Source organism: Giraffa tippelskirchi, chromosome 1 (genome assembly GCF_054371585.1).
Source record: "Giraffa tippelskirchi isolate mGirTip1 chromosome 1, T2T-mGirTip1v1.2.pri, whole genome shotgun sequence".
In the NCBI taxonomy this organism is placed as follows: domain Eukaryota; kingdom Metazoa; phylum Chordata; class Mammalia; order Artiodactyla; family Giraffidae; genus Giraffa; species Giraffa tippelskirchi.
This window is the reverse complement of record NC_137275.1, coordinates 208360716-208384066: the sequence shown is the minus strand read 5'-3', so window position 1 is coordinate 208384066 and position 23351 is coordinate 208360716. Positions and strand designations below refer to the sequence as shown.

General features: G+C 38.0%; 1 protein-coding gene across 2 annotated transcripts in view; it reads right to left on the bottom strand.

Annotated features, from left to right (window-relative positions):
* Window positions 1-23351, bottom strand: part of LOC145519852 (uncharacterized) — a 669571-nt gene that overhangs the window by 323915 nt on the left and 322305 nt on the right. For both annotated transcript variants that reach the window (XR_014063968.1, XM_081524738.1), the window contains exons 6-7: window positions 4693-4861; window positions 3326-3415 (exon numbers count right to left, since the gene is read on the bottom strand). Coding sequence is in view for 1 of the 2 variants with exons in the window: in XM_081524738.1 (XP_081380864.1) it covers window positions 4807-4861 (55 nt within the window). In the remaining variant the exon portion in view is untranslated. The remainder of the gene's footprint in view (window positions 1-3325; window positions 3416-4692; window positions 4862-23351) is intronic.

Below are 23351 nucleotides of genomic sequence, written 5' to 3'. Positions count from 1 at the left end.
ACAAAGAATCGGACACGACTGAGCGAATTCACTTTCATGCGTTGGAGAAGGAAATGGCAACCCACTCCCCCACTCCAGTGTTCTTGCCTGGAGAATCCCAGGGACGGCAAAGCCTGGTGGGCTGCCGTCTATGGGGTCGCACAGAGTCGGACACGACTGAAGCGACTTAGAAGCAACAGCAGCAGCAGTAGCAGCAGCAACAGTAGCAATAAAGACCAGGAAATTAGTGCATGATATTTGGATTCCTTTCTTATAACAAACTCAAAATCTACAACAGATATGCTCAGAGGTTTTGTTTATTTCTCTTTTTAAACACTTGTACTGATAAAAAAAAATTCCCCAAAGCATATTGATAACAAAGACTGATGCCACAAGATTAGCAGTAAGGTGAAAATACGGACATATTTTAATATGAAATTAATATACAGAATATTATTAATATAATTACTAAATACTATATTCAGTTCAGTTCAGTTCAGTCGCTCAGTCGTGTCCGACTCTTTATGACCCCATGAATCGCAGCACGCCATGCCTCCCTGTCCATCACCAACTCCTGGAGTTTACCCAAACCCATGTCCATCGAGTCAGTGATGCCATCCAACCATCTCATCCTCTGTCATCCCCTTCTCCTCCTGCCCCCAATCCTTCCCAGCATCAGGGTCTTCTCCAATGAGTCAACTCTTCGCATGAGGTGGCCAAAGTATTGGAGTTTCAGCTTCAACATCAGTCCTTCCAATGAACACCCAGGACCGATCTCCTTTAGGATGGACTGGTTGAATCTCCTTGCAGTCCAAAGGTCTCTCAAGAGTCTTCTCCAACACCACAGTTCAAAAGCCTCAATTCTTCGGCACTCAGCTTTCTTCACCGTCCAACTCTCACATCCATATATGACCACTGAAAAAACCATAGCCTTGACTAGAAGGACCTTTCTTGGCAGAGTAATGTCTCTGCTTTTAAATATGCTATCAAGGTTGGTCATAACCTTCCTTCCAAGGAGTAAGCGTCTTTTAATTTCATGGCTGCAATCACCATCAGCAGTGATTTTGGAGCTCAAAAAAATAAAGTCTGACACTGTTTCCCCATCTATTTCCCATGAAGTGATGGGACCAGATGCCATGATCTTAGTTTTCTGAATGTTGAGCTTTAAGCCAGATTTTTCATTCTCTTCTTTCACTTTCATCAAGAGGCTCTTTAGTTCTTCTTCGCTTTCTGCCATAAGGGTGGTGTCATCTGCATATCTGAGGTTATTGATATTTCTCCTGGCAATCTTGATTCCAGCTTGTGTTTCTTCCAGCCCAGTGTTTCTCATGATGTACTCTGCATATAAGTTAAATAAGCAGGGTGACAATATACAGCCTTGACGTACTCCTTTTCCTATTTGGAACCGGTCTGTTGTTCCATGTCCAGTTCTAACTGTTGCTTCCTGACCTGCATACAGGTTTCTCAAGAGACAGGTCAGATGGTCTGGTATTCTCATCTCTTTCAGAATTTTCCACAGTTTATTGTGATCCACACAGTCAAAGGCTTTGGCATAGTCAATAAAGCAGAAATAGATCTTTTTCTGGAACTCTCTTGCTTTTTCGATGATCCAGTGGATGTTGGCAGTTTGATCTCTGGTTCCTCTGCCTTTTCTAAATCCAGCTTGAACATCTGGAAGTTCATGGTTCACGTATTGCTGAAGCCTAGCTTGGAGAACTTTGAGCGTTACTTTACTAGCGTGTGAGATGAGTGCAATTGTGTGGTAGTTAGAGCATTCTTTGGCATTGCCTTTCTTTAGGATTGGAATGAAAACTGACCTTTTCCAGTCCTGTGGCCAGTGCTGAGTTTTCCAGATTTGCTGGCATATCGAATGCAGCACTTTCACAGCATCAGCTTTGAGGATTTGAAATAGCTCAACTGGAATTCCATCACCTCCACTATCTTTGTTTGTAGTGATGCTTTCTAAGGCCCACTTGACTTCACATTCCAGGATGTCTGGCTATATTAGTATTTCAGTATTAAGTAGTCTTAAGTTTCCCTATTATTTTCTACTCCTATTCTATCCAATGAGTTCCATCTCTCCTTCTATTAAGACTGACAAGTGTTCAAAATTTTTTTCTGTATTTGTTAGAAGATGATTTCTTAAAAGTGCTTTTTTGAGTCTGTGGGATGACATTTCCTTTAATTAGCTCTCTGTTTTCTTTTCAGACCTTCACTATTTCTTTTTCTGTATTCTTTGTCTTTGAATGAAGCAAGAAATATACATACTCAGAGCCTTTAGATTGCTCTTGGACACCCTCTAATATTTAGTTGGGTGAAGGTTAAGTTTCTCTGATCTAAGGCAGAGGAAATGTTTATACTCCACAATTTTCAGCATAATTCCCATTTTTTAGCAGTTATTCATTTACATGAATCTTTTGTTTTGAGATAAAATTATCTTCTTTCTCCTCAGCCTTATTCTTCTGACTTGTGATCTAATGGATGTAACACATATAACATATACACACACACACATTTTCTGCTCCTATTATTTCCATAATTTGTTGGAATTTTATTCCAAAAGAGATTCTAAATACTAGTTCTGATTCTGCTCTAGAGAACTGATTATATTTTTGTTTCTGAAAGCATTTAGAAATTTGATCAGGGAGATTTTTGTCAGCGCTACAAAATCATCACTTTTATAGCTGAGGCATGGTTATCCATAATTCTGATTAAAGCACAGCTTCTGTATCTAAATCAGAAGCCAGAAAATGAGTAAGAAACAAAGTGACCTCTGGCCTTTTTTTTTTCCTGGAAATTTCTGTTTTTAAATGTAGAATGTTGCCAGGAGGTAAAAGCAGAATATGGCTTTAACAGTATAGTTATACCTAACTCATGGGTAGAATTATTGCCTTCCAGATATTGGAGTAGAATTTTCTCAAATTTTAAAATTTATTTGTTTTCTAGGTAACAAAACAGAGGTTAGTGGAAAGATAGAGTCTTTTTCAGGAGTAGATAGATAGATATCCTATTAACTGGAGGTCTGAAGTTTTCTTTGAGCTATGCTATTATTTTAGTATTCTACTAATCTTTTTTTCACTATGACTAACTGTCCTGTTTTCCATGCATGTGGCCCACCAGGCTCCTCTGTCCATGGGATTCTCCAGGCAAGAATACTGGAGTGGGCTGCCATTTCTTTCTCCAGGGATCTTCCCAATTCAGGGATTAAACCTGCATTTCTTGCCTCTCCTGCATTGACAGGTGGATTCCTTACCACTGCACCACCTGTTTTCCATGATCAATAATTATTTTAATTCAGTAATTTCACAGTAGTGTTTGAAGAGCAAAAATACCATTGTTAACTTACCTCATTTAAACTCCTTTGGGAGTTTACTGGAAAACCTTAGGAATTTGTAGGTCATCTTCTCCATTTTATAGATGAGGGCTAGTAGTTTGCCTAAGACAAACAACAAGTTAGTGTTAAACAAAGGACTAAAACTTAGGCACTAAGTCACTTAATTCAAATTGCTACTGAAGAGGTGCAAAATAGATTACCCCAAGATATACCTCTTTGGCATATTGATTATACTGTTGATTATTTTTAAGAAAAAGCAGACATAGGAAAAACTGAGTTATCCTTTTATAAGAAACATTTACATTTATCAGGGAAATATCCTGTAAGCATGTCTCCCTCCCTGAACCAGGAAGGGAAGGATAATCAAATCTCTAGAAACTGTTATCAGTTGAGAGGACAATGACTTAAAACTTCATTAAAAACCATATCCTTGTAAACATGTAAAACCATGGCTGATTCATGTCAATGTATGGCAAAAACCACTACAGTATTGTAAAGTAATTGGCCCCCAACTAAAATAAATAAATTTATTACAAAAAAAAAAAACAAACAAAACCATATCCCTGTTTACCATGCTTTTCCTAGTCACCACCTATAATTGACTCCCTGCCTCAACATCTTTTTTCTTTAGCATAAGACATTCAGGTAATGACTTTGGGCTATTTCAAGACAGTTACTCAGTTTTCCTGGGTATCTCCAAGAAATAAAGGGGGTATGTGTGCGTGCCCTGCTAAGTTGCTTCAGTCGCATCTGACTCTTTGTGATCCTATGGACTGTAGTCCGCCAGGCTCCTCTGTCCATGGGATTCTCCAGGCAAGTATACTGGAGTGGGTTGTGATGCCCTCCTCAAGGGGAGCTTTCTGACCCAGGGATCAAACCCGTGTCTCTATATATTATTAAACTTTTGATGTTGTCGTTAGTGTGTCTTATATCAATGTAATTATTATTTCAACTTAAGTATTGAAACCAAGCAGGATCCTGTGGAGCCCTCCCGGTTATAAACCCTTCTTGTGTCCTCTGTTTCTTGTTTGTAAGAAATAGGTTTTTTCAGCCTCTTAGACCTTTTCCGAGTTCCAAAGGGCAGACTCAAACAATTGCTAATTAGGTAAGTGAGGAAATGCAGAAATAAAGGAGGAGCAGTCTTGAAACAATATTGCAGTGATGGGGGAAGGTCCTGGCTCTTCCTGAATAAATATATATAACAATATCTTTGAGTTTTTCCACAGAAAATAAGGTTACCTCCCAGGTGGAGAATGGTAACCTCAGTCTGAGCACAAGATTCCTGGAACACCACCACCCCTTTACCTCACCACCAACTAACCAGAAGAAAGTCTCACACCCTGGAGCCCTCACTCCAAATTTTGCCTATAAAAACTTACCCGAAACCATCAGGGAGCTTAGGTTTCTTTGTGCACAAGCCACTCCTTCAGCTTGCTTGGCCCTGCGATGAACTCATCTCTGCTCCAAACTTGACGGTTTCAGTTTGTCTGGCTTCACTGTGTGTTGGGCACACAAACTTGCATTTGGTAACAAGACCAGCCAAAGAACCTAAAGATGTAAGGAAAATATTTCTGCCTATATTATTTCAGCAAAAGCAAAAGTAAGAACTGACTCATTTGAAAAGACTCTGATGCTGGGAAAGATTGAAGGTGAGAGGAGAAGGGGAGAACAGAACATGAGATTTTGGAAGGCATCAGCGGCTCAATGGACTTGAGTTTGAGCAAGCTATGGGAGTTGGTGATGGACAGGGAAGTCTGCCGTGCTGCAGTACATGGGGTCGCAGAGTCGGACTTGACTGAGCTACTGAACTGAACTGATGAGAGTAACTAATTTCAGGGCCAGGTCTTTAGTTTTGAGTGCTGCAGAGTGAAAGATTTTAGGTTGATACAAAACCCACAGCTTACTACCCAGGTCATTTTAAATGCTGTGATTAAAGAGCCCTCCTTCAGGTAGGCTCTTTAATCACCCTATATAATCTTACAATTCCAAAACTGGAAAATAGTTCAGAAAGCCTTATCACATTTCTGTTTTCAGCTTCCCCCTAAGGGTCTTACAGATGCTAAAAAAAAAAAAAAAAAAAAAAGGTTAATTAACAAGATAATGGGAATAAGCCAAGGGGAGAATCAAGGGACTCTTCCCAACAAGGTGGAAATTTTCTTAACAGTTATTAATGTTACCTAACTCAAGTATGGCTGCTCAAACAAATCAGTCTTAATTTGTCTCTCTTTGGTAGAAATGAGAGTGATTGGACAGAGAAATTATGTTTCAGCAGAAACTATAATACCCATTTTTGGGTATTAGATTTCAGTGCTGTTCATTGTCTTTGAGATTTCATTATTTATTTGTAAACTGGACTGTACCCCAGTTTCTCATTTCCTCTAAATATCTGGTTTTGACTCTCCAAACTAATGTTTCCAATTTTATCCCATTCTTTTGACTTGGAATCACTAAGAACAAAAATTGCCTTTTTACTCCCTAAAGCCCTGCAAACTGAAGCTATATGACTTGATACAAACTTCAGAGAAATTGTCACAACAGCTCATGTTTAGATAATCTTTGTACCTGTTGCTGTATGGTCCAGAAAGTACCAATTTACCTGATAACATCATCAGAGACATTCAAACTGCAAACCCAGAAAATCCATCAGATTGCCACTGCCTGCTCTCCTTTCATCTGAAGATGCTTCAAGCCTGACATCTAGAACTCTTCCTTCAACTGGTAGTTCTCAGGACTCATAATTTCACAGAAGTCACAAACTTCAACATCTGTCGTTAGCTGAAGACGGCATTAGCCATATCAGTTTTCCCAGGTATCTCCAATGGATAAAGAAGGTATGCATGTTGTTAAACTTTTATTTTTCTTCTATTAATCTGTCTTATATCACATGATTTTTGGTTGGCCAAGTAAATTATACTGGAAGCTAATTGTGAAAAAATATGGAGTTTGAATTGCAGGGAGGAAACTCAAATGATGAGCATATATGTTATATGTTGTGACAGCATATTAAATATCATCTCATCTAGTACTAACAAATACCTTGTAGAATGTAATAGTTCCCCTAATTGAAAGGCAAGAAAAATATTCAATTGAAGCATTGACTCACTTGTTCAAGGTCACACAACCAGTAAATTCAGAGCCTTCATTTTAATCCAAACTTGAAGAGTGTATTGAATCTCACTTCCTATTTTTAGACACTGTTTACTTTGTCAAATTACTCATAATCCTGGCATCTTAGCTTCTGCATTTGTTTAAAAGAAAAAAAAAAAGAAGAAAGTTATTCAGTTCAGTTCAGTTCAGTTGCTCAGTCGTGTCCGACTTTTACCTATCTGATAAAATTGGTGTAAGGATGAAATTGGAGAATGAATGTGGAAATGCTTTTAAAATCATATTGTGCAATACTATTAGATATTATTTATATCCTCTTAAAGTAGTCATCATCACCAGGTTTTACCATCACATTTAGCACTTAAATGCAGTCAAGCATGCCAGAGTTCTGTCTGACAAGGGAACGAAAACGGCAAGCTAAAGTGAATGCTCCGTAATCCTCATCCACTGATCCATGGTTGCTGTGAATTGATAATACTCCTCCAAATTTTCAACCTTAGTCCACTAGCATCAAAAGTCTGATGAATGAGTGAAGCTGTTCGGCCTCAAGCAGCATATATCTGCAGAGGTCCATATCTTTTAGCTTACAAAGTTGTAAAAATAACCTACCAAGATGAAAGACGTGAAAATATTGCCTTACATTTATAGCAAGTTATCTTGTACTGCAGACATACTGACTTTGCCCATCCACGCTGATAGAACACCTATGGGCCACTCTTAAGTGTCAAAAATGGAGATTTTGCCAAGTTAGGATGGGAGGTTAAAACAGCTTGTCTTTACCCAAGGGAAATTTTTTAAAAGTAAGGATGTTGTTGGGATTATTTTGTTGACTTCATGTATAGTTTGTCATCTTGATTTCCATGTACTTGTGTTTACTTTAAAATAACTGTCATTTTTGAAGAATGATATCTGTTTATATTTTGCAGGTAAATTTAAACATGTGGTTGAAAAGGTTCTGTTGAGTGAGGGAATTTTTGTAAGGATACAAAGAAGTCTCACATATTCTCAAATATGTTTAAAATAATAAGATAAAAAAGAGAAATATTAAAATAGTATTTAAACTAGCTTTCATGTTGTATAGCTTGTTGAGAAACCTTGTATAGAGAGGACAAGCATCCTCCTGATAAACAGATAAACTGAGGCTCAGAGTGTTGTACCCAGTTATAGATGATTAAAGTTAGGATTCAAATATATATGAGGAAAGAATAGGGAAGAATTTTATATTTTGGCATATTCAGAGAATCTTTATTTAAATGGATTTATTGGGAAGTTAGGCATTTCATACAACCAAATTCCCAGATAAGGAATTTTTATTCCTTTGTATCCCTACCACCTAACTCTTTAATTTTAGGACTTGGAAGAAAGTGTACTAGAGATGAATTTAATATTTACTTTCTCTTTTCCTTGATAACTCATTGTTATCATTTAGGTCAGTGGGATTCAATTCAAAAATGCCTTTAGAATTACATGGCAAGTAGACTGTTTGCCCCTACAGTAAATGGTCTGCTGTATTTTTGTATTGAGCAGAATGAATTTCTCTACTTGTAAATTATTAATTGTTTGCTTTCCTTCTTCTCTATTTAGGAAGTAACATTCCTCCATCCTTTTATTGCCAATGTCAATCTTTCTACTTTGCTGTTGTAGGGGAGGGAAAAAAAAGTGTTTCGAATTCTTCAAGATTCTTGGCTGAGAATAGATTAACAGGAAAAAATAAACTGAAATTTAATAACATGTATACCTCCTGTATACATGGGTCATATCCAGGAAAACAAAGTAACTCCATGAAATGGTTCAATCCACCATCTTAAAATATTATTTCCTGCTAAAGACAAAATGTGTTGGAGAGGTGGATGGGAGCAAGTTACAGGAGGTTTTCAGGAAAGGCATGGTAAATAAAGACATGTTGTTATTATGCAGATTTAAGTTATTGCCTTCTCTGTTGATAACAGTCAAGAGATTTAGTCACCCTCCTCTTTCTAGTAGGGAGGAATCACTCTTACAAACGGGAAATTTCCCTGATAAATACAAATTTCTCTTCAGATTGATTTTCAGAACTTCTTCTGCATCTTATATTTCTTAATAATTGTTGTTTAATCGTTAAGTCGTGTCAGACTCTTTGCGACCCCAGGGACTGTAGCCCACCAGGCTCCTGTGGCCATGGGATTTTCCCAGCAAGAATACTGGAGTGGGTTTCCATGCCCTCTTCCAGGAGATATTCCTGACCTAGGGATTGAACCCGGTCTCCGATGTCTCCTCCATTGGCAGGTGGGTTCTTTACCACTAGTGTCACCTGGGAAGACCTTGCACACACCATAATCTTGTCAGCAAGAAACTGCAGAAGAAAGAATACAAGACTGATACTCCTGCGTGACTATGCAATTTCTCTCTACTCACTGGGGAGGGTGACACAGTTCTTGAGGCGCTAGGCTACTGTATTCCTCCTTTGCCTGGCAAAGTAATAGAGCCACTCTTTCTTTCTCTTCCTTCACTCTGTCTCTGTATTTCTATTTGGCATCGGTGCACAGATTTTGGCAACATCTCTTGTACTGGCAGGCAGCTTCTTTACCATTGAGCCACAATTAGCCCCAAATAATCCTTATGCCCAACAGGCATATTTGTGGATTCCCCTTCACTGTTTATTTGTTTTCAAAGTAAAAGCAACATACTTAGAGTTGAGAATTTCCTTGAGTTAAAATTCACAAAGTTTAATGAAAAAAAAACTGCTAACATTGCAACTAAAGAGTTTGTTTAAATTTTATTTAAATTCCATGTTTTCAGTTACATTCTGAGGGGTTATAATACATGCAGATTTACTAAAACTTTCTAATACTGACATGCTATTTGTTCTCAGTTGAGAATTTATTTCATAATATTCATGATAGCCCTCTTTGTGTTTGTCTTTTTTTTTTTTGATTTGTTTTGTTTTGCCACAAGACAAAACTTGCTGATCTTAGTTCCTCAACTAGGGATTGAACCCAGGCCCTCCAGCAGTGACAGCAGGCAGTCCTAACCACTGGATTGCCAGGGAATTCCCTGGGTGAACTCTGTTTAATTTTTTTCCATGTTTTTCTTTTTTGGACTCCTGTACAAATCACTTTTCATTATGTTTGCACAAAGCATGGAATTTCAATACAAAGATGTACCAAATAGAGACATTGGAAAACTGGAGTTCAAAGGTAACTCTCTGAATAATAAAAGAGGAGTGATAAAGGGAATGGAAGAGAAGCTATTGTGGCCACCAGTGCAAGGCCTAATTATTCTTGCCCAAGGCAAAAGAGAAAAAGGTTCCTGGGATTTTTTTTCTCTCTGCATTTGGTGCCTTTGATGTAAACAGACTCCAGTGAAAACTGGCCAGCCCCATTCAGCCCAGTGGAAAAGCCTTAGGGTCTGTGGAGGGGAGGGGTGAGCTGGTCATCAGGTAAGAACTGAATTTCAGGCGTTTTCTCTGACTTGACACTAAATTAAGCCTAGAAAACATTAGTAAAATGGACATAGGTGAGAGTGGTGGCAACTTCTAATGTGTGCACAGGTACTACATTCTCAAGGGTAGTAGATAAAGAAGCCTTTTAAAAGTCACAGAAAATGTTTGGTACGTCTCTGACTCTGAGGGCAGTTGGAGGACAGCTTGCTTGCTCACTCTTTTACATTCTTACATCAACCTTGACCCAGAATTCAGTCTCTTCACTGGCTTTCACAAGATAACCTGTCATACAGTAGAATTTAGTGACTTAAACTTTACTAAAGAACCAGGAGGATGTTCAGAAAGTAACTACCACGAAAGAGTTTCCTCTCTTTTTCACTCTTACCCTCTCCATTCCTCCTGTAATCTCTCAATTTTCGTATTTCATAATGTAGAAGAATTTTCTCCATTAACGTTTTGGTGCTGGTTACTTTGTCTACCCAAGAAAGCCTTTTAAGACATTTCTCATAATGTGAATTATATTAGCTATTAAAATGCATGAGTATTATCTATTAAAATGCATGAATGGTTTAGTAGACTTTGTTGTTACATACATACTCATGTGAAATCCCTTTTACTTTTTAATTATGAAAATTTCCAAGCGTATGGGAATAAATAGCCCCATGATCTTTACCCAGCTTTAAAAGCTACCAAAATTTTTCTACACACATTTTACTTTTTCCTCCCTCTTTTTTCTATCACTGAGATATATCAAAGCACTTCATTTTTAAATTCTTCAGTCTCAAAAAAGGACAGTTTGAAAATCCATAGTGCTTTATCATATTTTACTTATTAACAAAAGTGTTTAGTAATATTTTATAACCAATACACATTCTAAGTTCTCTGATTGTTTAAAAATTTTTCTTTTTCATAAAAATCAGCGTACTCTCCAAGTCCACTATATCTTCTAACGTGTGTCTGTTTTATATATGAAAACTTTTAATAGTTTTTTTCTAGTTTAATATATTTGGAGTATATCTACTAAAAGCAAAAATCAAATAGAAGAGGAATGTTACAGATCTCAGGAAAAGAGCCAGTTGTGAAGAATGAGGGTGAGAAAGAGGAGACATATCTCAGCAAGTGCAGCAACAACAAAATACAATTGTTAAAGCAGAGAGCATTGCCTTAAGACCTGTGCATATTTCACTGTAGGCTATTTTTCAAACTTAGACCTTTTCTGAAATTCTTTTAGTTCATTGTAACTTTGGGGGTACCGTTTTCATCTTTTTTTATGGCCGCATTTCCTAGATGTGTGCGGCTCATCTCTTGGGATATCATTTATTCCAAGGTGAATTTTATTTATTGAAAGTGCATATTTGTTTGATAATTGTAGGGTCTTTGACAGCTAAACTGCTCTTGCCTTGCTTGAATTCCCCACAATCTCCTTACTGATTCTCCTTATTCTTTCTTGTTTAGCCCACACTTGAGTTTATAAGGGCTTTTTCTAAGTGTTCCCAGGTCTCAGATTCCCACTCAAAGCATTATCTCCTGTAGGGGTGAATATAGCAATTTACCAAGGCCCCTCCCCTTTTCTTGTTCTCACTGTTCTTAATACTGTCCAGTTGCTCATGATGCTTGGGGAGTACTAATCATATTTATCCATATTTTGAGTTTGTGAGGATTACTTTGTTACCTAATTCGGCTTAAGATGTCCATATATTTGTTTTGATTTTATTTCACTATTTTCTCTATTTTTTAAGAAAGGTTTTTAGGGAGATAGATAATAGAAAGAAAGAAATAGATGATTGATAGATAGATAGAATGAATGTCATGTCTTTGCCACTGGAAGAAGTATCTTTGCACAAGTGATAAAAATTCCTTACACTTTGAGAGCATTAAGTTGCCATTTCCGAAATCAGATTGATTATATTCTTTGCAGCCAAAGATGGAGATGCTCTATACAGTCAGCAAAAACAAGACCAGAAGCTGACTGTGGCTCAGATCATGAACTCCTTATTGCCAAATTCAGACTGAAATTGAAGAAAGTAGGGAAAACAAATAGACCATTCCGGTAAGACCTAAATCAAATCCCTTATGATTATACAGTAGAAGTGAGAAATAGTTTTAAGGGACTAGAGCTGATAGACAGAGTGCCTAATGGACTATGGATGGAGGCTCGTGACATTGTACGAGAGACAGGGATCAAGACCATCCCCATGGAAAAGAAATGCAAAAAAGCAAAATGGCTATATGAGGAGGCCTTACAAATAGTTGTGAAAAGAAGAGGAGCAAAAAGCAAAGGAGAAAAGATATTCCCATTTGAATGCAGAGGTCCAAAGAATAGCAAGGACAAATGAAGCCTTCCTCAGCAATCAGTGGAAAGAAATAGAGAAAAACAATAGAATGGGAAAGACTGGCGATCTCTTCAAGAAAATTAGAGATACCGAGGGAACATTTCATGCAAAGATGGGCTCAATAAAGGACAGAAATGGTAGAGACCTAACAGAAGCAGAAGATATTAAGAAGAGGTGGCAAGAATACACAGAAGAACTATACAAAAAAGATCTTCATGACACAGATAATCACGATGGTGTGATCACTCACCTAGAGCCAGACATCCTGGAATGTGAAGTCAAGTGGGCCTTAGGAAGCATCACTACAAACAAAGCTAGTGGAGGTGATGGAATTCCAGTTGAGGTATTTCAAATCCAAAAAGGCTGATGCTGTGAAAGGGCTGCACTCAATATGCCTGCAAATTTGGAAAACTCAGCAGTGGCCACAGGACTGGAAAAGGTCAGTTTTCATTCCAATCCCAAAGAAAGGCAATGCCAAAGAATGCTCAGACTACCCCATAATTGCACTCATCTCACACGCTAGTAAAGTAATGCTCAGAATTCTCCAAGCCAGGCTTCAGCAATATGTGAACCGTGAACTTCCAGATGTTCAAGCTGGTTTTAGAAAAGGCAGAGGAACCAGAGATCAAATTGCCAACATTTGCTGGATTATCCAAAAAGCAAGAGAGTTCCACCAAAAGATCTATTTCTGCTTTATTGACTATGCCAAAACCTTTGACTGTGTGGATCACAAAAAACTGTGGAAAATTCTGAAAGAGATGGGAATACCAGACCACCTGATCTGCCTCTTGAGAAACCTGTATGCCGGTCAGGAAGCAACAGTTAGAACCGGACATGGGATAACAGACTGATTCCAAATAGGAAAAGGAATATGTCCAGGCTGTATATTGTCACCCTGCTTATTTAAGTTATATGCAGAGTACATCATGCGAAACGCTGGGCTGGATGAAGGACATCCTGGAATCAAGATTGCCAGGAGAAATATCAATAACTTCAGATAAGCAGATGGCACTACACTTATGGCAGAAAGTGAAGAAGAACTAAAGAGCCTCTTGATGAAAGTGAAAGAGGAGAGTGAAAAAGTTAGCTTAAAACTCAACATTCAGAAAACAAAGATCATGGCATCCGGTCCCATCACTTCATGGCAAATAGATGGGGAAACAGTGGAAACAGTGTCAGACTTTATTTTTATGGCCTCGAAAATCACTGCAGATGGTGACTGCAGCCATGAAATTAAAAGGCACTTACTCCTTGGAAGGAAAGGTATGACCAACCTAGACAGAATATTAAAAAACAGACATATTACTTTGCCAACAAATGTCCATCTAGTCAAGGCTATGGTTTTTCCAGTGGTCATGTGAGGATGTAGAGTTGGACTATAAAGAAAGCTGAGCACAAAAGAATTGATGTTTTTGAACTGTGTTGTTGGAGAAGATTCTTGAGAGTCCCTTGAACTGCAAGGAGATCCAATCAATCCATCCTAAAGGAAATCAGTCCTAAATATTCATTGGAAGGACTGATGCTGAAGCTGAAGCTCGGATATTTGGCCACCTGATTCAAAGAGCTGACTCATTTGAAAAGACCCTGATGCTGGGAAAGATTGAAGACAGGAGGAGAAGGGGAATACAGAGGATGAGGTGGTTGGATGGCATCACTAACTCGATGGACATGAGTTTGGGTAAACTCTGGGGGTTGGTGATGGACAGGGAGGCCTGGTGTGCTGCAGTCCGTGGGGTAGCAAAGAGTCAGACACGACTTAGCGACTGAACTGAACTGAACTGAATATTTTGCTAGCATGCCCTTTGACAATACAAGTTCTAGGGTTAATGCATGAGAAAACAATCCTTGCAGTCCTCATTGTATGTTTTTGGGTGAGAGCATAGTTAAGAATTTCTGGAAGATGTAACACCTATAGATAGTAATGTTTGTTTTTAGGTTAAAATTATAGTTATGCTAAGCAATGTTATTATCACAATATAAATTCTTGATATATAAACACTGAATTTCAGGAATGTCACTTTTAGAAAGGAATGACTGGATTACTTATGTTATACTTCTTAATGTGAGGATAAAGCAGGATAGAAGTTGGGGGCATCTGTTACCTGTAGTGATGATGCTGGGTCACAGTTTGATATCAATATGGTCACAATTGGTGTTCATGTAACTCCAGTGAAGATAAGATGAATAGTTTATCATGAGAGAAATTAGGGGAGATAATGAACTGGTATGAATATGAAAGAACAGTAGAAAGATTTCTTCTAAGATATGGCCTTACTAAACTATCAATGGATGGTAGCTAGCTCTCAAGCACTGGCACCAATTTCTTTCACGGGCTTCTGATAGGGAAACATAGTTATATTGATGGGATTGAAATAAGGGATTACACATTACTAAAGACAGTTTATGAACGTTTTGTCTAAACATTACTCTCAATCTGCTACTCAGCCCAGCTAGTTTGTTTTTCTACCACATTGAAATCTTTATTTATTTATTTTTTAACCCCAAACATAACTGACAGAATCCAGATTATAAACTGGGCTGTACACCGCTGATTAAATGACTGTTATCATGATTTTTCTTAGTTTAGAATGTGTGCAGGGAAGGCTGAGTTTGCATGAAGTGATAGTCAGTGTATTCAGTATACTTCTACATGCTGTACTGGGATGAAGATATTCTCCAGTTTTCAGCACTGGATATTGCAGCAGGATGTTTTGTTTACACAAGGAATTTTATCAGAAAACAAGTGTGTCCACAAATATCAGAAGGCAGCATCCAATAGGGATTCAAATAAGACAGAGAAAAATGTCTCGCTTTTCCAATGAACCACTCTACTCCTTAAGAGCATCACTTGCTCCTATATCAGAATGTGGCTTTAACCTGTGGCTTTATAACATCACTACCATATCCTTCATCTAGGGCCAAAGGAAGGCTCAAAGTGGGAAGACACTGCTACTGACTCCCGACCCTATATGCCATAAATAATGAATGCTGAAGTTCTCCAGCTATTGCTCTATGGCTATTAGAATAGTAAAGGAGACTTTATATTAGGAAACATTAATAGATATATTCTTGGGGAAAATGGGTCAAGAAAGAAAAAAATACCAGCATTAAATTCCTAGGGTTGAGTAATATACGTCCTTTACAAAAGGTGACAGTTTCAGGTTTTTATATTAACAAAAAGAAAAATAAGAAATTAAAAGATCATAAAAGGAAAATGCAACTTTACAGGAAGATTTTATTCAGATACATATGCATTACATCGCTGAGAAGCATAAAGACATGAGATGGTATTAAAGATTAAATTGTAGGACTATAGTGCCAAATGGGCTTCCCAGGTGGCTCAGTAGTGAACAATTCACTTGCCAATGCAGGAGACACAAGAGATATGAATTCGATCCTGGGGTCAAGAAAATCCCCTGGAAAAGGAAACGGCAACTCACTCTAGTATTTCTTGCCTGGAAAATTCCACGGACAGAGGAGCCTGGTGGGCTATAGTCTGTGGGGTCTCAAAGAGTGGGGCACAACAGAGTATGCACATGCCACACAATAATGCCAACTAGGTGACAAATTCTAACAAGAGTACCAAATGATGGGCCCAAATGCCATTTCCTTAAGCTACTGACTGCTACATTTTCTTCAAAGAAGGAGGCTATATTCAGAAAAAATTGTGAAATCACAGTAGCTAATTGGATTTGTTACCACAATTAAATGCTTAAAGTAAGTTTTCAATCAGAGATAGGTACTAGAATTGCTACATTTGATTTGGAATGCAAATGCTGATTAGGGGTATGGGGTCCTGATAATCTCAGCAACTGCAGGGGGATAGTGGCATCTACATAATGCTTGTTATTCCCCCATGAGTACACAGCGAAAGCACACAGTCCTAACTGCTGGACCACCAGAGAATATCCTAAATGAGTTTCATCTGTATTTATATTCACCAACTATTTCTTGAGCATCTTAAGTACTCTGTTAGGTGTTGGAGAATCCAGTGATAAACAGCTCACTTTCTGATGTGTAAGGCTTTTTTAAAAAACATTGAACTTACAATAGTAAATAGCTTGTTGAACCAACATGCTGGCATATATACACATATGTTCCATTTAACTCTCATACTATTGATTTTTGGCTTCATTTCTTGGGCTGTGAATATTATTTGAAATCTTGATTCTAGTCATCTACTATATAAGCTCTGTTTCCTCTTTTTTCTTTGTTCCCATTAACTCATTTTACTATAAAATTCATAGCTATTTCATTTATATTATCATTGAAGTAAGTGATAAACAATTTAACAGCATAGCTTTGTGATTTTGTAGTCAAGCAGAATTTCTTCTCCTCAAATTATAATCAGTAAAATGTAGAGAAAATTTACCAAACTGCTTTTATCTTCAGTCTGATCATACACAAATTCATAAAACTAGTATTTATCTCTGGGGACACACGTGACAATTAAATTGATATTCTATTATTGTATTCAAAGTTCCTGGCACATAATGCTGCTGTTACTGCTAAGTCGCTACAGTCATGTCCTCTGTGTGACCCCATAGACGGCAGCCCACCAGGCTCCGCCGACCCGGGGATTCTCCAGGCAAGAATACCGGAGTGGGTTGCCATTGCCTTCTCCAGTGCATGAAAGGGAAAAGTGAAAGTGAAGTCGCTCAGCTGTGTCCGACTCTTTGCGACCCCATGGACTGTAGCCTACCAGGCTCCTCCATCCATGGGATTTTCCAGGCAAGAGTACTGGAGTGGGGTGCCATTGCCTTCTCCATGGCACATAATAGGGACTAACTAATTTGTTAAGCTCTACTGGAATTCCATCACCTTCAATAGCTTTGTTCATAGTGATGCTTCCTAAGGCCCACTTGACTTCACATTCCAGGATGTCTGGCTCTAGGTGAGTGATCACACTATTGTGATTATCTGGGTCGTGAAGATCTTTTTTGTACAGTTCTTCTGTGTATTCTTGCCACCTCTTCTTAATATCTTCTGCTTCTGTTAGGTCCATACCATTTCTGCTCTTTATCAAGCCCATCTTTGCATGAAATGTTCCCTCGGTATCTCTAATTTTCTTGAAGAGATCGCCAGTCGTACCCATTGTCTTGTTTTTCTCTATTTCTTTGCATTGATCGCTGAGGAAGGCTTTCTTATCTCTCCTTGCTAGTCTTTGGAACTCTGCATTCAAACGGGAATATCTTTCCTTTTCTCCTTTGCTTTTCACTTCTCTTCTTTTCACAGCTATTTGTAAGGCCTCCTCAGACAGCCATTTTGCTTTTTTGCATTTCTTTTCCATGGTCATGGTCTTGATCCCTGTCTCCTGTACAATGTCATGAACCTCTGTCCATAGTTCATCAGGCACTCTGTCTATCAGATCTAGTCCCTTAAATCTATTTCTCACTTCCACTATATAATCGTAATGGATTTGATTAAGTCATACCTGAATGGTCTAGTGGTTTTCCCTACTTTCTTCAATTTCAGTCTGAATTTGGCAATAAGGAGTTCATGATCTGAGCCACAGTCAGGTCCCGGTCTTGTTTTCGCTGACGGTATAGAGCTTCTCCATCTTTGGCTTCAAAGAATATAATCAATCTGATTTCAGTGTTGACCATCTGGTGATGTCCACGTGTAGAGTCTTCTCTTGTGTTGTTGGAAGAGGGTGTTTGCTATGACCAGTGTGTTCTCTTGGCAAAACTCTGTTAGCCTTTGCCCTGCTTCACTCTGTACTCCAAGGCCAATTTGCCTGTTACTCCTGAAAGATGATGCTTTAAAAGTGCTGCACTCAATATGCCAGCAAATTTGGAAAACTCAGCAGTGGCCACAGGACTGGAAAAGGTCAGTGTTCATTTCAATCCTGACGAAAGGCAAAGCCAAATAATGCTCAAACTACTGCACAATTGCACTCATCTCACACACTAGTAAAGTAGTGCTCAAAATTCTCCAAGCCAGGCTTCAGCAATACGTGAACCATGAAATTCCAGATGTTCAAGCTGGTTTTCGAAAAGGCAGAGGAACCAGAGATCAAATTGCCAACATCTGTTGTATCATCAAAAAAGCAAGAGAGTTCCAGAAAAAACATCTATTTCTGCTTTATCGACTATGGCAAAGCCTTTGACTGTGTGGATCACAATAAACTGTGGAAAATTCTGAAAGAGATGGGAATACCAGACCACCTGACCTGCCTCTTGAGAAACCTGTATGCAGATCAGGAAGCAACAGTTAGAACTGGACATGGAACAACAGACTGTTTCCAAATAGAAAAAGGAGTACATCAAGGCTGTATATTGTCACCCTGCTTATTTAACGTATATGCAGAGTACATCATGAGAAACGCTGGGCTGGAAGAAACACAAGCTGGAATCAAGCTTGCCGGGAGAAATATCAATAACCTCAAATATGCAGATGACACCACCTTTATGGCAGAAAGTGAAAAAGAACTAAAGAGCCTCTTGATGAAAGTGAAAGAGGAGAGAGAAAAAGTTGGCTTAAAGCTCAACATTCAGAAAACCAAGATCATGGTATCTGGTCCATCACTTCATGAGAAATAGATGGGGAAACAGTGTCAGACTTTATTTTTTTGGGCTCCAAAATCACTGCAGATGGTGACTGCAGCCATGAAATTAAAAGACGCTTACTCATTGGAAAGAAAGTTATGACCAACCTAGATAGCATACTGAAAAGCAGAGACATTACTTTGCCAACAAAGGTCCGTCTAGTCAAGGCTATGGTTTTTCCAGTAGTCATGTATGGATGTGAGAGTTGGACGGTGAAGAAGGCTGAGCACTGAAGAATTGATGCTTTTGAACTGTGGTGTTGGAGAAGACTCTTGAGAGTCCCTTGGGCTGCAAGGAGATCCAGCCAGTCCATCCTAAAGGAGATCAGTCCTGGGTGTTCATTTGAAGGACTGATGTTGAAGATGAAACTCCAATACTTTGGCCACCTGATGTGAATAGTTGACTCATTGGAAGAGACCCTGATGCTGGGAAGGATTGGGGGCGGGAGGAGAAGGGGACAACAGAGGATGAGATGGCTGGATGGCATCACCGACTGGATGGACATGAGTTTGGGTAAACTCCGGGTGTTGGTGATGGACAGGGAAGCCTGGCATGCTGTGATTCATGGGGTCGCAAAGATTCGGACATGACTGAGCGACTGAACTGAACTGAACTGAATTAGTTAAGCACCAAACTGTGACAAAGGACCTAAGTCATCCTTTATGACTATTCATCTATTGCTCAAATGTCTATTGAATATCACGTGTTTTCCAAATATTTTACCAAAGCCTACAGATCTCAGGAACATTAAGATGCATTTCCAAGTTTGTGATTAATTATGAAAGATAAATAATCAAAAAGCTTTCAAGCAAGATATGCATGCATGTGTGCTCTGTCATATCTGACTCTTTGCAACTCCATGGAATGTAGCCCACCAGGCTCCCTTGTCCATGGGATTTTCTGGCAATAGTACTGGAGTGGGTTGCCATGCCATCCTCAGGGTATCTTCCCGACCCAGGGATTGAACCCAAGTCTCCTACGTCTTCTTCATTGACCGGCTGTTTCAGTATCACTGAGTCATTTGGGAATCCCCAAACAAGATATATAATAGTATCAATCAATTTCATCCATATTTTTCTGTATCATTTGCAAATATGCTAGCTGATGCTTGTTGATGTTATTTTCAAAACCTTGAGATCTAGCTTCGTCATCTGAAAGTGAAGTTCAAATTTCAAATGATACAGAGCAAAACTCTTTAAAGTCAAATTTAAATCTATCTCTCATCTTACTTTATCTCCTTGTGACTTGTATAAACACTGCTCTCTAACCAAACCAACTGCTCACCATTTCACATGCATATTAAGCTCCCTCTTGCTGCTATGCCACAATTCTGCACAAGCACATTTTTCTTTCCAGGTCTGCAGTTCTCTTACTCTCTTTTCTTTACCTGGCAAATTCCTGTTTCAAGAATGCATTTATAAATACCTACTTTTATGAAGACTTTCTGATTTTCCTAGGCAGAGGGAGCACTTGCCTCTTCCAGTTTTCTAAAACATAGTATATATGCCTCTTCTATATTTAAGAAAGATATTAATCTTTGTACTAACATTTTCTTATGACAAAACTGTATGACAATATGTGAAATGTTCACTTTACTTAATCATTTTTATATTGTATAAATGTGTTTTGCTTTTTATAACTTTCTTTCCGACATATTTGTTCTTGTAGTTTTTAAGATAAATGACAAAGGTTGAATTACTGAGTCAACACTGAGTAATTTTTATATAGTTTCTGTCATATTGTTATTTTGACTGATATTTAAATGCGCTGAAGTGTCTGGAACTTTAAAGAAGCCACTCTTTATGAAACAAAGGGTATTAGTGCCACACAAATAATCACCACATTTCTTTCTATCTTAGTCTTAAGTTTGTTTTTTGATATATAAAGGAAGTTTAATTTAAGATGATAACCATCTGTGTGCTATCTTCCCATCAGCTGTTCTATCTTGCTCATTTTGAAAGTTTGATTTCTCTAAACCAAGAAAGGTTTTATGCAAGAAAGGTTTAATGATGCCCAAATAATACACTTTAACCTTTAAAGCAAATACCTTGGAATTTACATCTTTAGATGATTGTCACATGTCAAAATTTGTATCTTAAAGGATCCAAAGATGCTTCCATTACTCAAAAAAATTTTGACTTCTTTGGAAAAGTCTCTGAAGACATGCTAACAAAAATAATTATTTGACACTTATCTTTCTTTCCTACTAAAAAATTCATCACCTCACTGATAAGTTGAATTGTTGACTGAGTCATTTTCTAATTGCCCAAAGGTTAAACATATCTTCCAATTGTGAATGCTGAAAAAAAGGTGTCTGAATCTGAAGTTCCCAAGGGGGGGGGGTTCTATTATTTTTAAGCATCACTGTAATAAGTACAATCTTCTAGAAGAAAATTATTTATAAGATGACAGAACTCATTTTTTTCATTTATTGTATGACTACCAACAAAATCTCTTTATTGTCTTGGTGCTCTATATTTATTGGCATTTCACAATTTAAAAAAAATTTTTCATATACCTATTTTTCATTTGATTCTTTCATCAGCATTATTCATTGCATTGTAAACAGGTAGTTTTAAAGCATCCTTATTCTACTAATGAAATGGCAACCCACTCCAGTGTTCTTGCCTAGAGAATCCTGTGGACACAGGAGCCTGGTGGGCTGCTGTCCATAGGGTTGCACAGAGTTGGACACGACTGAGGCGACTTAGCATGCATGCATGCATTGGAGAAGGAATGGCAGTCCACTCCAGTATTCTTGCCTGGAGAATCCCAGGGATGGAGGAGCCTGGTGGGCTGCCGTCTATGCAGTCGCACAGAGTCGGACACAACTCAAGCGGCTTAGCACCAGAGAAGCATTCTACTAATGATTCCATGACATTCAAGATATTATTTACTTTGGATGCCAAAAGGACAGTAGATGATGAAACTGAGACTATACTCCAGACTCTTAATTTGTATTTTTAGTCTATTTTTACTTCTCATACTGTCTTCAAGCTGTTAGGATTCCTTATTATCTGAAAATGCCTCCAGAACTTTGAGTTAATTAACCTGACATAGTAGAAGACTTTGTAAATTTCTGTACTTTATAATAAGTGGTCTCATGCCTATAGAGAAATATAATAGGCTTCAGTTTCTAGTACTTTTATATATATTTTTCCATTAGGCAGTATATTATCTATGATAATGAACTCTCTTGTTTTATTACATGTACGAACAACTCAGTAAACTTACTGTACTCAGGGGTTTTAAGCACCTTGAATAGTCTTCTGACTAATTAATTACTGAGCTAACTGCTTGCAGCCCAAAAAAGAAATACTATCTTCCCAAGTCTGATAATACATATATATTTTTTTACCTATGGATAAATATAAAAAATTAAATGCCAAATCTTGCAATCTTGAATTGTTTCAGGACTCTTAAAGCACTTTAGCCACCCAGAAGGCCGATGCTACAAAATGAATTAGGACAATTGATTTATTAAGTTCCTTTCCATTTTTATGCATGTAACATAATGAGTATCTGCAGATAAGGTACTCTAGGGAAACTGCTAGTTAGGATGCTCAGGAAAGTTTGAAGTCTCTAAGGCTGCTTTAGAAAGTTCCATGTTATGCCAGATGGTTTTCCAGAATTCTAAGATTATTATAAGATTCCCAGGAGGCTGTGAGGCAGATCAGAAATTTAGGTAGAGTCTGGATCCCTTCTGCCACCCTGTGTGTACTTTTGACTTTCAGAAACTTGATTTTGATTCAAGTTAGCAAATACTTAACTTCTTATCTACTATGTACCAGACACTTGGTGAGACTGGAAACAACAGTGACAAACCCATAGTCCCTGCCTTCAAGCAGTTTATCCTCTAATAAGAGAAATAGGCAGGTAAACAAACTAAATCTGGTAAGTACAAGAAAAAAATATGTGCAAGACATGGATGGAAAGAAGAGAATAACAAAACTATGGAAGCAATTGCTTTCACACTGAGCTCCGTTTACCTCCCTTCATCACTTGGCACAGTCTGGGGCTGGAAATCAAAATTATTCCACAGAGTGATTCACTGAATTGCAAAGTACCAAATATACATACTTGGATACTTTATATTTCAAATACATTATATTTCCTTGGAATATAACATACTATCTTGAAATCTCAGATCCTGGAGAAAATTGGAATACCCCATCTAAAAGACACTGTTAAACCCTCGACTTTAGAATTAGATACCTGGATGTGTTTCTCTTTTGTTAGCACAATAATTTAAACACAAACCATTAGAGTCTATCTTTGTATAATTTTATCAAATATTTCCTTTGAATGATTGCACAATGTAAGAAATAAGGTGTAAGCCATTGACACAAAAATATATTAATCAGGGACTAGTTGGGAATACAGATACCATGCTAAGTATATTCAATGGAAAGGGATTTAAAAGAGGGGAAGTAGAGGTTTGTGGAATATTTGAAAGGGCTGTAAAAGCAGAGGTCAGGAAAGCTACCACTGCAAATATCAGCTTTTAATAGCACAAAAGTTGAGAAGTTTCAGGACAATTCCAGTAAACCTAGAGTTATAGTCAGCTTGCAGCTGCCACCAACTACTGATCAGAGAGCCTAGAATATACTAAGCACTCAGTAAATAATGGA